At 33.1% G+C, this 16,772-nt stretch overlaps 1 protein-coding gene across 1 annotated transcript; it reads right to left on the bottom strand.

The window, feature by feature from the left end:
- Positions 1-15,751: 15,751 nt before the first annotated feature.
- On the bottom strand, positions 15,752-16,399 carry LOC111909655 (protein FAR1-RELATED SEQUENCE 11-like). Its single transcript, XM_023905434.1, has 2 exons — positions 16,139-16,399; positions 15,752-16,021 (listed from the first exon to the last, which is right to left on the bottom strand). Exons 1-2 carry the CDS (start codon positions 16,397-16,399, stop codon positions 15,752-15,754), a joined length of 531 nt encoding a protein of 176 aa, XP_023761202.1.
- Positions 16,400-16,772: the final 373 nt, after the last annotated feature.

The following is a 16,772-nucleotide window of genomic DNA, read 5'->3' as shown; positions in this document are numbered from 1 at the left end:
GGAGTACGTGGGGCGTACAGGCGTACGCAGCGCGTACGCGTCCGAAATCGTCATTGCATGCGTCATCCGAAGTGTCGACACTATCGGAGTTACGCGATAGCGTAACCTCGTACGCGGGGCGTACTCCGGATTACACCGGTGACACGGCTTCGGATAATACCTCCGATTTTGAATTAAATAAAAATATAAAATGATTAATAAACTTCGGAAATTCATAACTTCTTCATACGAACTCCGTTTTCGACGTTCTTTATATCCACGCGAAGGTGAGACCACGCTCTACGACTTTCGTTTAGACTCCGTCGGCTAATTTTGACTTTATTTTTATTAATTATTTTTAATAGGCCGCGACAGAAACTTTCGTTATAAATTCATAACTTCTTCGTTTGACGTCCGTTCTCGCCTAACTTTTTATCGCTTCGATACCAACAATGAGATATTCGATTCTCATTTAGATTGCTTCGGCTAACAACCGCTCGATCTCAATTCGAGTATAACAGGCTGTATACCGCTAAGCCGGAACTTCGATAAATCATAACTTCCTCATACGAAGTCAGATTTGGGCGTTCTATATATATTCGGAATCCTCGTTTCGACTACTACAACATTAACCAAAGATATTAAGTTTATTTTACACTTAAATTTTGACGCTTATTTTTGTTCTTAATTAATCAGACCACATAATTAAGCAATTAAGCACAAAACACATAATACCCAAATAATATATTCTTATTATTTCAAAACGGGTTACAAAGGTTAACCTAGACTATTATATTGCTAAATATGGCAAGCCCGGAAACACAGGCGTTACATTATCATAACTACTTGGTGACAACTCAAAATTCTGATCATCGAACCATACGACCGAAATCCACTTCTTCATGATCAGACTTAGCATGTTATTTCCTTCTTTCTCTTTGATTATGCGAAACATCAAAATGTAACTTTACATCATGTAATAAGAATCAATAAAGGGGAACTTAATAGAGTTAGATAACAAACTTACCTGAAGTAGAACCTTACAATTTGATTCTACCATCTCTTAGATTTCTCAAGTAGTCAGGGCAGCTTCGCTTCCAATGTCCCTTTTCTTGACAATAGAAACAAACAGACTCTTTTGGAATGGTACACGGGGAAATCACAGACTTAGGTAGTGTTTGTTTTTTGTCTGCAGATCTGCGTGGCCTCTTCTGTCTGCGCCGCGCAGACCACGCGCAGACATTAGTCTTTGCAAACTGTTTGTTTTTTTGAAGATTGCAGACCTAAAAATGTCTGCGCTCCCTCTTCTTGGCGCATATGTGGACCAGAGTCTTCTAACATCTTCAGACATCTTCTAGCCTAAAAAAACATATATATCTTTATTTTTTTTAAAGTTTTTTTTAATTTATAATTTTTCTAACTTTATTAATGATAAACAATTTGAAAAAAAAATTACAAAACTTTAAAAATAAAAAAAAATAAAAAAAATAAAAAAAAAAAAACGTTCGACGATACAAACATGATATTTTTGACAAATTATAAATAAAGATTTATTACAATAATAGTCGTTGAAGTTGTTTATATAAATATGAAAAAATATAATATATTCTTATATTTTTTTGCCAATTTTTATAAAACATTATTTAATACAATATCGTCAATTTCTCGAGAAAATATTTGTAGTATGTTTTTAATGGATTTAATTGAAAAAATCAAAGTTTATTTCCATCAATTTATGTATCAAATTCTTTGATCACTAATTATAATGTTTAGTTATAACTTTGCAACCAAAGTTGTTGGTTTTTATCAAATATATACGTTAATTCATACCATTTTTATTTTTATTTTTTATACAATAATACATAAAAGTTGATCTAGATTCATTAATTATTTATAACAAAGTCATAAAAATATTAAAAAATCACTTCGAAGTTTAAAAAAATCAGTTTATTTAGATTTCAGTTTATTTTAGTAGCCCGCAGATGTTAAAAAAACAAACAGTCTTCTTTTTTCAGGCTGCAGACGTTTGGTCCACCTCTTCTACTGCAGAGGTCTACAGATGTGGTCCATAAACTGCAGACATTTTGCCTCAGAAAAAACAAACAGCACCTTAGCCTTTCTCTTTGATTCTTTCCCATTGGGAAGAGAAGAATTTTATGGACTTCCATTGTTGCCATTGTCAATGTCCATGGAAGTTTGGGAAGTAGATCTTCCAATCAAATTTGCATTACCATTGTGCCAAATCAATGCAGATTCAGCAACAATAATCAAATAAGTAAGATCAATAAGGGTCACGTCGCGGTCTGTCATATAGTAGTCTTTAACAAACTAACTATACGACTCGGGAAGTGATTGAAGAACCAAGTCAACAACCAACTTCATTGACACAGTGACTCCTAAAATTCCCAGCCTGTCAATGTGTGACTTCATCTCCAATACATGTGCACACATAAACCTTCCATCTTGGTACTGGCTTGCCGATAGGGCTTGAGTGACCTTGAACTTTTCAAGTATTTGAACTTGTGGGTTAGGGAGAACTATTGGAGGAGGTGGAGGAAGTGAAGTTCCACTACAGCACGAAGAAGGGATTAATCTTTCACCTTCATTGTCTTGTGGAATATCATCTTCATGAGGAAAGCTTTCTCCAAAAGATTTGGGAAGACCATAGTTGTCTCACTTAGACATCTATAATGCGAGAAATTCAAGTTAGTTGATTTAAGTCCTTAATATAACACCCAACATGAAATATTAAGGCTAGGACCCAACACAATATTCTACAATTCGGAAGAGGGATGTCGTAATCCAATTGAAAAATATTTGAAGGTAGGTAAATGATGATTTACCAATTTCGACCATGAAAAACGAAATTGATTATTAAAATTTAAATGGATTGAAATTCCTAGATTCTTTTAAGATTCATTAAACTTTTCAATGGCATGTTTAATCTCGACTGTGCCCTTCAAGTTTGTGACTAGGATGCCGCGGATCACAAACAAGGTGTGAATAACCATGCAAATTAGCTTGGTACACTTAATGTTACAAATCATTCAATCAATGTGCCGGTTAACCACACGCACTCTATTGATCCATGATTAACATCAAGTTACCCTTTTCTACACACTGTAAGTCCCAGATTAGTGTGTCGGTTAACCACACATGCTCCACTAACGACTTAACAAGGTGCAAAGTGCAATTTCATGGGTTAGCACCAAATTCACATTTTTCCTAAGTAACTAAGATTGGGAATTTATAAGTGTTTAGTTACTTGGAATTTTCATTATACTTTTAATGAGAATTAATGTCCTATCCTACCCGTTCGGCTAACGACCCTCCACCAGTCAAGGAAGCGGTGGTGAGAGTGAACACCCATTAAACCACCATTTTATAAGCAGTAACCTTATACACCCCCTTATAGGCTGGCTTCGTGAATAAGACCTACTAACGGTAAGACCGACCTTTTACTTATACATATAATATATTAAACTTTTTAATTTTATATAATATAAGGGTGTATTTACACATTTAAAATACTTGGTGGTTTAATTATATTAATAAATTATACTCTTGATTTAATTAATATTAAACCATGTTATTATGGATTTCTTAAACTTCTCTTTTAATTAAAAACTTTAATTAATTTAATAAAGTCCATAAGGTGTAATTGAACTATTCAAAGCATCTCTGTTATTAAAAATTCAAAATTAAAACTACTTAATTAATTTTGAAGTTATGAACCCAAGAGATGCATCTTTTGAAACCTTTCAATTACTAGAGTTAATGTTTTCAAAATTTGAGACTTTTCAAATACCAAAACTTGAGTGCAAGTTTTGTAACTTTCAAAACTTTTGGTTTCCATAACTTATGAAAACTTATGAGTTTTTAATGTTCATGAATGAGACTCTTCATATAACTTGAGGGCAAGTTACAAAACTCACTTCAAGAACAATTTAGATCAATTTTAACTAAGAACATTATCATATACTTTCAATATTGATCTAATATCACTCATTGCATGGTAATTCATATCAAATAATACAAATAATATCTTATTATCTTAAAATTTGACAATTGTCCTTTAATTGGTTGAGTATCATCATTACCAAATCAGAAAATACATTTTTTATAATACAAAACATTTTGTGGTAATGATCTTAAACCGATTCTGGCCAAAACCCCAAAATTCTACAACTAAAGGCATCAAATCGACGAGTGCATGAACTGGACTCGTCGAGTTGCCCTTTTACTTAGTGGACTCGTCAAGTCAGCCACTGGACTCGGCAAGTTCATCAGTCAAAGGCCAGGAAATTGATTTTTTTAGCTTCGAAAATTAGCAAGCATCAAATATAACAAAAAACAATCATTGGCTCTGATACCACTGTTGGGTTTTAAGCACTATAACACTCCTATGATGCACATGCAACCCTAGATGCTTTGGATCTATGTTTTCTCTAATTATACATGCATTTTCAATTTTCCAAAGCATATATCCTAACTAGCATACAATAGAGGATATGCAACACAAAAACTCATAGTTAGATGAATACCTCTTATGTAGTTTGAAGTTCTTGGCCTTTGAAAGCTTTAACACATCAAGTGTGATGCCTCTAATGTGTTACAAACACCAAATGCAAGAGGAGACTTAAGAAAACAGGCTAGTTAGCACAAAATCGATTATCACTCTCTTAGAATTAATGGGCAGCCGATTTTGGCTCTAGGGGATTTCTTTTATAGTGTGGCAAATGCTAGGGTTTCATCCATGCAAACCCTAATGCACCATGACTCTTCATATTACTTAGGCTCCATGGGTTAAACCTCCATGGACTACCACATTGGTTTAACCCATCCTAATTATCCATGGATCATTGGCCCACACTATAAGAATCATTGATTTACTTAATCAATCCCCGTATATTTAATTAGTCTCTTTTGATCACTAAATTAATTCCAAATTAATTCTTGATCAATAATAATTAAATAATATGATTTCTCAATTAATATATTATACTTATAATATATTAATAAATCACAAATAGCCTCATTCTCAAAAGTCCATCCTATCAAATTGCACTGGTGAAGGCAACCCAAAAGGACTATGCTGTAATCGGGTCAAGTACATCTCAGTTATAGTTATGGCCTTAGACACCAAATCCAACAAATTTTTGGGTGGAAGATTGGTTAGCTGGTTATCTAAGAAATAGAACTACATTGCTCTTTCAACAACCGAAGCAAAATACATTGCTACTACTAGTTGCACTTCTCAAGTTCTTTTGATGAAATCTCAGCTTTTGGACTATGGTTATGGATTTCTACAAATTCTAATCTATTGTGATTCTCAAAGTTCCATTGCAATTTCTCACAATCCAATTTAGCACTCCATGAGGAAGCACATCGATATTCATTACCATTTTATTAAAGATCATGTCTTAAAAGGTAACACTGAACTTATTTTTGTTCCATCTGATGATGAAATTGCTAATATCTTTCCTAAGGCATTAGATGAAACCAAATTCAATGGGTTTCTAAACAAAATGGGTATGATGTTGCCTGATCCTCAGTTCTTCCAAGAGGCTTGTACTCTCTGATGGAAACATCAAAAAGTGAAATAATTCCAAAGTCGAAATTTTTTTCATCTCAGAATCATTTTCTCTCAGAATAAGTAGCATCATTTTTTGTATCTTTTTGTCTAACCTCTTCCTCTAGTTTTAAATTGTACAGCTTTCCTCATCTATTAATGTTTAGTGTTGGGATTAAAACCCTAATTGCGATTTGATGAAGAAGATGCGGAAAATAAGAATAAACACAAATATGAAGATATGCCGAATGATCACTCGATTTATTCAAAACATTAGCAATAAATTAAACTTTCAGAATAGACTAAGAATCTAACTCTACATAAGAAACCTCACAATGTGGCGGCTATATTTTGCCTCACTCTTAACCCTAATTATGAATAATACGTGAATATTTATAGGGAAAAGACAAGTCTTGGGCTTTTAACCTACACTTAATCAAGGGGGGTCGTTGCCATAATCCATGGAGTACTTTGAAACCCTACAATCTCCCCTTCAAAGTATGGAATGGATGACAATGCTTCAACTTCCAAAACAAGCATCTAGCAAATATGAAATGATCTTGCAACGAGGAACATTTGAAGCAATCCACGAATCTTGATTCTTCTATAGTCTTTAAAAACGAGTTCTAGGATATATATATATATATATATATATATATATATATATATATATATATATATATATAAACCAAGCACTGAAGTAATGTCTTTAAACTTCATTTTCTAATGTAATCCCAAAGATCTTCAATAAAGCCAAACCCGCTATAAAAACCCATTTTCGAATTAAGAAACCGAATCACTTCTTGTCTTTGAAGAACTCCCCCTCCAAGTCACAATGATCTTCAAGTAAGCTAATGATATAAGCCACCAAAAATTATCATTTAACAACCCAAATTTTAAGATTCGTAATGCCACTTGATCGAGAAGATACTAGAAGTCAGAGATATAACAAGTCCTTAGAAGAGCTCGATGAAGAACTACTATTGTAAAGGATACGCCTCATGTTAAACGTGTTTAATGCTACTCAGACCCTTTGTGAGGGGATCTACAGGATTCTCTTCTAATGATACCCTATTCACGATGATGTTTCCTTTTTCTACTCTATGTCTAATAAAATGGTATTTTCTGTCGATGTGTCTTGATCCGCCATGATCTCTCGGTTCCTTTGTTAAGGCAACCGCTCCTATGTGTGCATGCAACCGTAATTCTTGATCTATGTTTTCTCTAATTAAACATACAACTTTTAAACATCAAATGGAAAACCATAAGACAAATAGTATATTTTCGAAATCACTAATAGGGTTAGGAAAACATACTTTAATTGTTATATAGCAAAAACAATGAAATCCTAGTCTTCTTGAAACATTGAGAGCAACTGTCACAAGTGTCACACCTCTGGTGGTTCACTCCCAACCAAGGTTGTAGAAATCACTCGGCGTAGGCTAATCGGTGGACTGGGTTCAAGAGATTAATTTGCTAGGCGGAGATTAATCGGGGGATTAATCGAGGACCATTAACAATTAAAAATTTAATAAATATAACAGTAATCATAATAATATAACTAAACAAGTTAACAAATAATAAATGTGTAATACATAATTTACATTGATAAATACAACATTGAGAAAACCCACTTGATGTGTTGTGTTATCAAAATCTGATACAAAAGTTTCTCTTAAGCATTTACACAAACACTTGGCATGCTAGTTATCTTATTACACATCTGAGTTCATTCAAGCCACCAAATCATCATTTTCATATCAAAATCGACTCCAACAATTGTATTCCATGAGTATCGATCAATAACAATCATCAAAATTATCGACACTGATTCCATCCATAAACAAGAAATTGAAAATCAATCATTGATTTTTAGAGCAAGCTTTGAACCAATTGATAAACCAAATCAATATTATCAAATATTTACTACCGTCGATCAGTTATTGTGAACCGAATCTAATCCCAACTTCAATCAATTATAAGCAAATCAATCAAGATTTAGAATATAAGATTGATAGAAAGAATCATGACAATTAAACAAGTTTTGAACACAAATAAAATTACTTAATTAAAAAAAACGTGATGAGAATGAACGAGTGCTTGCTTTCTTCTGATCATCAATTGGAGCACTTGTCTACTAACTACATCGATATTAAGAGTGCTATGCCTCCGATGCCATGTAATCCTCACATATATATGTTTTCACCTCGAGTATATGTTTTGGGGATGAAGGTGTGTTGAAATCCTGAAGATTGAGTTGGTGTCGTAAAGTTGGGTATGATTGTTTCCACCTGAGTATGTCTTCGAGTATTACCTGATTGAGTTGTCTTCGAGTATCACCTGATCGAGTTGTAGACTGATTCATCTCTCCAGATAAGACCTACAAGCTGTGGATGTGGATACCATGATTGAGGAATTGAGCATGCTTGAAAGAAACGCCATTGAAGAACTAACCTCTGTTGATTATCATATTCAAATCATAGTCGAGATTGTGGAACTAACCTGATCGAGTTGTATACCAAGAATCTCAAACACCCCCTGAACATACGAAACATATAATAGAAGAAGAAGTAAGAATGAATTGTTGAATTTGTTTTGGTGTTGTTGATTAAACAGATCAAAAGAAAAGGAAACAAAGAAATTTATCTTTGTATGTTCCTGTGTTGTTTCAATTGATTATCCCATATCGTTGGTGGGATAAAATATCAAGGGCAAACATTTCTATAAAAATGGTAGAAGGATTATTGAAATCCATATCCAATCACACTTTGGTCCATTTGTCTCCTTTGAGCCGGTAGGTCCTTTGAGCCCGATTTTGGGTCCGATTTTGGATCCGATTTAGTCCGATTTGGACCGTATTGGACCAGTTTTGACCGATATTGACCAAGGCTGATTTTTTTACCCTCTAACCCTTATTCGTAGGCGGTTGGAGGCCGCCAAGGGTCTATTCGCCGATTAATCAGCCGCCTAGACCTATTTTTACAACCATGCTCCCAACACAAGCAAGAGGATGAGAGAGGAGAAAGAATAAGAGACTTAAGAATTTCGGCTATCCTTCTAGGGTTTTCAGTGGCTGAAATTCCTAACAGGTAGAGGCCTATTTATAATGTAGATAGGATGCCCTGGATAACCATAGTCTGAATGTAATATTATTAATTCAAATTGGTAATTATCCAGTTCCTTATTTATCCACATGGGATAATCTAGAAACCCTAGATTATCCATATGAAACCATCCACTTCCTTCCTTAGGAAGGTTCTGGAACCACTTGCTCAACTATTAAACAATTGCACTTTAGCCCTTGCACTTTTAATTAATTCTATTAATCCTGAAACTAATTCTAATTAATTTCTGATTAAATATTAATTAAATATTACTATTTCTAATTAATACATTATTCTCATAATATATTAACAAATTATTTATTTCAATTTATTAAACAAATAATAAATTCAAACCCTCTCTCCAAAAGTCTTCCTGTATAGTTGTTAGTTTGAGAGCAACAAAAATGACTGTGCTACTATCAATTCAAGTCTATACCAATTATAATTATGATCTTAGAAACTTAATCTAACATTTTTTTTATGTTTTTATGCTTAATTTTATGTACATTCCTACGTATTATTCAGGTCACATATAATAACTTTCGTTCGTTAGCTTAAAAAATGTGTTATATTCAAGTTTGTCTACGTTTCGACGTAACTTTTTTAATTTTTCTTTTACGTATCAGAATATATTAAAATTCATCTACATTTCAACGTAATTTTTTTATGTTTCGTGCTTATATTTATACATGTTTTTTTTACGTCGAAACGTAACTTTTATCAATACAATCGTCAAAATTCAATGATCACAATTACAGTTTTATCTATTATATGTGAACAAACTCATACGTATGAACATACATAAAATAAGCACAAAAACATACAAAAAAATTACTTCGAAACATTTAAAAGAAAAACTCAATTTATATCCACACGTAGATAAAAATAAGCACAAATATATATATATATATATATATATATATATATATATATATATATATATATATATATATATATATATATATATATATATATATATATAAACATGAAAGAACAAAAAAGTAAAATACCCCAAAAAAATAAAAAAGTAATGAATTCTATATATTTTTATTCTATATAAACAGGAAAGAACAAAAAGGTAAAATAATATTTAATTTTCAAACTTTAATTTACTTTTATAAAAACATTGTGTCTTGTTCCTTAGAAGACCAACCCGGTTGAAGTGACATTTTGTCGTGCTAGGTTCCTTGAAAACGACCACCGATTCCTGTTACAACCTAAAGGTGTTGGGATGAGACACAAAAGCAACAATCCCCGTAAATGTTTCTATGGCCAAAGTTCATAATTTTTTTCAAAGGACAGTTACTAAATCTTGTGATAATGACGATGAATAATAAAACAAATTTATATTAAAGACTTATAAAAGAAAAGTTTTACAGCTATCAATAATTTTATGTCATTGCTATTGCCACTTTCATTTTATAAGTATTTATATTACTTATAATGTGAATAATAACATAAATGTATTCATATATTTATTTTATGTTATTATTTTATATTAAAATTTATATATGTGTAATAATTTAGTAAATTTTAATATGATATATAATTGATCATATATTTATTGATGAATAATAACATAAAATTATACACATAAAATTCATTATAAAATAATAACATAAAAATAATATTTTCATGTTCTCATTATATATATATATATATATCCAGTGCTTACGTGCACCAAATGCTCAATATTTTCTTCTGACTATCCCTATAGATGGGCTTGGCCAACACATGTCTCCCGTGGAGTATCGTACTATTCTCAAATATCGACTCATGATTCTTATTTTCCCAGCTGACGAGATATGTCATGTGTGTCGCAAGGCATGTTTGGACTCTTTTGGAGAGCATGCAGTTCACTATAAAAAAACTCTCGGGGTTCAAATACAGGCACGATATGGTTAGGGATGTTTTGTTTGACATATTTAAGCGTGCGGGGGTTTCTGCTAAGAAAGAGGCACCTGTTAATTTCTTGACTGACCCGACAAAAGGAAGGTCAACCCTCAGACCGGCTGACATTTTGATTTTTGGATGGGTCGGAGGGAAACACGCATGTGTTGATTTTACAGGGGTATCCCCTCTCGTGGGCCTGAGGGCTGAGGGTTTCACAGCGGGACATGCTGCTTTAAAAGCAGCCACAAGCAAAGTCACCAAACATGAGAGATGGTGCATGGAAAATCAACACGTGTTCATACCATTTGCATTTGATACGTTTGGTTTCCTCGCACCGAATGCGGTAGAGCTTCTTAAAATAGTACAACGAATCATGCATAGTAATGTTATATCCCCTAGATCTTCGGATGTAGTCTTTAAAAGAATTAGCTTTACCATTCAAAAAGGCTTAGCGGCACAACTTGTTGCCCGTTTTCCATCTCACTCATTGTACGATGACAATTAAACTTGTATTTCAAACTAGTTGTTTGTATGCAAAAAAAAATTATTTAAATATATATATATATATATATATATATATATATATATATATATATATATATATATATATATAGAGAGAGAGAGAGAGAGGGAGAGGTAAGTTTTATTGAGAACACGTAAAAGGTTGAGAACGCAAGAACAATCCATTTCTGTTATTTTTTCAAAATTATGTCCTTAAAGTGTAAAAGGTTAAAATACGTTTATTCCTTTAATTTATGCAATATTAAATAAGGGTATCTGTTACTTTTAATTAGACTGATAACACATATCCCAATTAATCGTACCTACCTTCTTCATCTCCAAAATATCCGTCTTACTTCTTTCATCCGTCTTATTCCCTTCAACTTTCATAAGTTACAGTACAGTTTCAAGTTGTGGTTTTCTTTGATTCTCTGATGATTTGCAAGAATCTTTCAGTTGGAATTGGGGATCCATCTACATCCGTTTACTTCACATTACCTATCAATAATCCTGTGTTTTTTGCGATTCGATGATATGCGACGTGATGTGAAGCTTGAACATTGGGATTCTTCAAGATTACTTGCGTATTGTCGTTGAAGATCTTTGATATAAAAGCTTATGGAGGTCAAATTTGAAGGAGGGTATGCAGTCGGGAATCGCACAATAGGTAAGTTCCTTTTACGTTCAATGTTTTCATTTTTTTTAATCATATAACTCAATTTTGTATACTTTCTATACAATGTTTTATATGAGTTTGCAACGTAGACTTTTGATTTTGTCAAACGGTTCATGGAAGATTTATGACCTATTTTCTCCTCTATATGTTCACTGTTAGCTTTTTTTTAATCATATTAATCGATTTGCAAAAGCTTGAATGATGTTATTGGCATGAAATTGTTGTTAAAGCTTGAATGATGTTATTGGCATGAAATTGTTTGTGGTCTGCACAGTTCAAGTCGGAAAATGATATTAGGCCCAAAGGCGTACAAAGGGCGATTAAGAGATTAAAAGATGTTGGGTTATTGTTTAAAGTCAATTTTTTGGTTCTCATTTGTAACACCCTTGGACAATCCAAGAGCATGGGCACATGTGATGTATCAATGCTTTCAAGGGTTTTAGAGGATTTAGATTTAAGCGACATAGATTGGTGTTCATACGTGTTAGAGTGTTTGAAAAATACAAATCATGCATGGAATTCTGTGAGCGATACATCTTACTATGTTGGCCCTATTGTCTTATTGACGGTACCTATCCTACAACCTAACTTACTACATTAATTCTACTTATTTATTGTTGTCTTAGTCATTTATGATTATAATATTACATCTTTAATGACTTATTGATTACTCCTTGTCCTTGATCACTAACGATTTAATCATCTTTTTTTTAAACATATAAGGTTATATACCTGGAGCATGTTTCATGTGATGTGGTTACCGTTGATCGTGGAAGACCTGCTATATGTTTCTGGGATGTGGAAACCATGCGCTTACGTGAGGAGTATGAAATCAGAAATGGTGGAATTGGTTCTGGTGAACTTCAGGATCCTTACATACCACAGGATGACAATGCCGAAAATGTCAACTCGGCGAATGGATCAGTTGAGGTTAGAAAATTTCCGCATCATTTTTTCATATTTACCACATATTACTAATCACTCATAATGTTTTCAGGAATACCTTTCCACCATTGAAAGTATGTTCAACAAGCTAGTTGAGGATAATCATTTGTTGCACTCAAAACTTGTAGACGCAATCGAAATGCATCCTCTGGTTTGTGATTTCTACGAATGGCAAGCCAAGATCATAATTTTCCTTAATGAAGAATCCATGAAATATGGAGGTCGCAGTTCTACTCATGCAAACAGCGTTGGACCTTTATCCCAATGGTGTTCAGACAAGGCAGAACAGATTAACAGGTCCTGTCAAATGACAAAAAATTCTGTTAAATCGTTCCACAATTCACCCTTTCCAAACTGGAGCATCGGGATGACACAGGAGTTTGCTGATATCATTAGCAATTCACCATTGAAAGATATCATGAAAACTCCAAAAGACTAATGTCTAAGTCCTCTTCCATTATCAATTGTTCCTATTCACAGTGATTATGGTGCTGTCCGCGCAAGAGAGTTAAGGCCAAGAAATAAGCCCCCTAAACTACGTTCTCCGTTCATTATACGAGCAGTTGACATAACTAAATGTATATCATGTGCTCACAAGGACCTATCTGAATGGGTTTTCTTAACATAAGGTCATCCAAGGTATATACAAATTTATACATAACTGATAGAACAATTTTTTTACAAAGATTATTTAAGTTTTTACATGTTATTCTATGCAGTGACGAACTTTTCCGGACTTGTGTTGGTGTAGCTACTGAATGATTTCACATGGAAAGCTTTTTCCCCAACTGTGAACTTTTTGGACACGTACTAGATTATTGGAGTCATCTGTTAAATTTCGATGAAGACTTGCGTTCCAATTTATCTCCTCGCAGACTATTCGTCACTACCACGTTGATGGTACAATATTAATAATCATTAGCATTCATTAATTATGTCATAATATAATCTTCTAAGTTTTGCACATACATCACTTCCACATTCTCACATTACACCTTCAATTTCATCTTCATATTACACTACTCACAAACACTATTAACAACCCCTGTAATTACATCATTTATCTTCTTCACAGAGTTTGTATCTCGAAAATACTGTGTTAACAAAGGAAGACCGTCTGGAATTTTTTAATGAAAATTTGAGCCTATCCATTGACGATTTTGATGAAACACTCCACGATGCGCAATTAGTATGCTTCTATACCCACTTTTCATATAAGCAAGTTGTTTTTTATAATTTATTAGATCTTGATGTAAGCTTTAGTGAGTGCATTCACAATACCAACACTTAATTATTTTAAATCATATACTTGGTATTTGTTTCAGCTATTCCTGTCGGTCGTCCGTGATTTTCATATTTTCCTTGTCGCACTCGACTTTCAACAACCAGCCTTTTGGATCATTGACAACATCAAAAGAGATGATGACACCCAACACACATATGGTCTTCTACCAGATATCATTGTAAGATACTAATACAGATTGAAATTTTTTTATATATAAATCAATTTTTTTAACATATAACCCTATATCATTTCCAACATTCGTACATGAGCTAATACTTGCGGTCTGTTCACCATCCAAACGCTGAAGCCTTTTCACATGTCCCAAGACAAATCCCCCAACTAACTTGGTCAACAGTAAACAATACCACTGAATGTGGTATTTTCACTATGCGTCACATGGAGACGTTCATGGGTGGAAACATTAGAGATTTCAAAATTGGATTCAAGTAAGAGTCGCTTGCACAGGACAACCAGTTATCTAGACTACAGGTCATCTATCTTTGCAAAATAATAAATTCAGACTACAACCTGCTGAAGGATTCAACCCTTCACCAGGTAGTAGAATTCCAAAAGTTGACTGCATCTAACCGAAATCAACTACTGAAGGATGCTGCAACCAGGATACATGCCAGACTGACTGAATTTGGTTAAAGAATGTTGGGTTAATAAGTCTTTTTTGTTTACCTTCTGGGAAGAATAATATGTTATTTACTTTTACTTTATTATCTAGGTGGCTCAATGCAGCAAACCTATCACTATTTTGTTTTTTTATTATGTACCTCCCTTTTGTCTTCATATTATATTAAAATGTCGTTTCTAAATCTTACATGATTGTCTCTTGTGGTTATTGTTAATCGAAACTGTTAAGTTTTACCCTTTATAGCTGGCTTTTATATTACATACCCAATTGTTTCGACATGTTACTCGAAATTGATATCTTAATGTTTCAGACTTTGACATCACAGGATACATGTGTGGTATTAATTTATATAATTTTATTTAATTACTAACAACCCCGCTTAATTTTGTAATAATCAATCATAAATGATGTGCATACCTAATTTATACATCACTACACATGTACCATGCATAGCCTTTTCCTTTTTTATTTTACTCTAATAAACCATACAGAGCTCTACCATTCTATAAAATAACATACACAAACAAAACAAATCTTACAAGCATCAAAACATATGATCATACATGATAGACGTACATAATCAACACACCCATGGCCATCTACGTAAATACCATGGTTGTATACAATCGACACAAACATAATCATCATCATACTATCTCTAATAGATTGCACCAAAAAATTATCTGATAAAAAAACAAAATCAACAAACAAAACAAAATGATGTTATTCAATTAAAAAAAAACCCTAAATGCAGATGTGCAAACATAAGTCAACAAATTATTAATGATAAAAAAACCATCAGTAAACTAACAATTATTCTAACTACAATTGGATTTCTCATGCACAATTATTACTTTGCAAGTCCTCCAATTATGATTCACATATAAGTTGCATCATGTGCACTTTCGTGAACCACTTTTTGAAGATGCAGCTGCCTCTCCGCTGCACTAACCATCCGTTTCTTAGTCCCACTCCCTTTATTATGTATCACTGGTGGGACATTAACTTCAATGTGTTTTGGAATACTAACCCCAAATAGCCTAAACACAACTTCATAACTATTATCCAACGCAATAGTATTAACCGGATCTTGCTCAAACACCCTCCTCATCGCACGTGTTGTCTTCACAAAATCTTCTAATTTTTCCTTATCATTCTAAAGACGCTCCAGACAGTACTCCATGTTACTATATGCTTCGGTTAACAATTTAAAAGTTTCATCTTCCATTTCAGCAAGCCCATTCTTACTGACCAACAAATGGCTAGAAATAATATCCCTTCTCCACCTCCGCATAATATATTGCTCGAGTATCTCCTCAATGTGATTATTCTTCAGAACTACAAACACATGTCGACACAAAATACCCATTCGCTTGAAGAGTTCGCATGTACAATTCATTTCCTTTTCTGGCAACTTCAGTTCCACCTACATCAAAATTTTAATTCATACTTTAGACACACTTTTTAAAAAAAAAATTTATTTTTTTAGATTCGTATAAACATTACTGATGCTTTTACAATCATTTGAATTTTAGGAACTAACCTCACACTTTGTTTTCACTTGTCTTCTTTTGTCCGAATGTGTAATCATTACTACCTGCCACCCGTTCATATTTTCTACACTATCAATTGAACAATTTCGTGCTCCTTTGTATATCTCCTTTCGAACTTCTGCAAAAACTGTATTCGTATACACTTTTGTTGCATGTTGCTCTAATCCTGTGCCCATCCCAAATTTATGCTTGGTTCTCTTAGTTTCATTATCAAGACGACGTTGTGTGTTACGTTGTTTTCCAATCGCCATGTCAAAGTTCACTATGAAATACAAAAGGAAATCCCCATGATGTGAGTACTTATTAAAGAATGAATTCGCACTTTCAGACCTGGAAGTTGTTTTCATCAGTCCATGCATTGACGTGTCCTTAAAATAAGCGGGTATCCATGAAGTCCGCCTACGATACATGTCTTTAAACCATCATTTATCTTGTAGATTGTGATCCTTCATCAATGACTTCCATGATGTATCAAACTCAATGTGATCCATATATATATATATATATATATATATATATATATATATATATATATATATATATATATATATATTCCATACTAGTTTGTTGAAGCGTTTTCTGAAATCTGTGTTTTTCAAAACATCCCCACTAATCTGATACACA

This window comes from Lactuca sativa, chromosome 2 (assembly GCF_002870075.4).
Source record: "Lactuca sativa cultivar Salinas chromosome 2, Lsat_Salinas_v11, whole genome shotgun sequence".
Classification (NCBI taxonomy): Eukaryota; Viridiplantae; Streptophyta; class Magnoliopsida; order Asterales; family Asteraceae; genus Lactuca; species Lactuca sativa.
The sequence above is the reverse complement of the archived record's forward strand: the minus strand, read 5'-3'. Positions and strand labels throughout refer to the sequence as shown.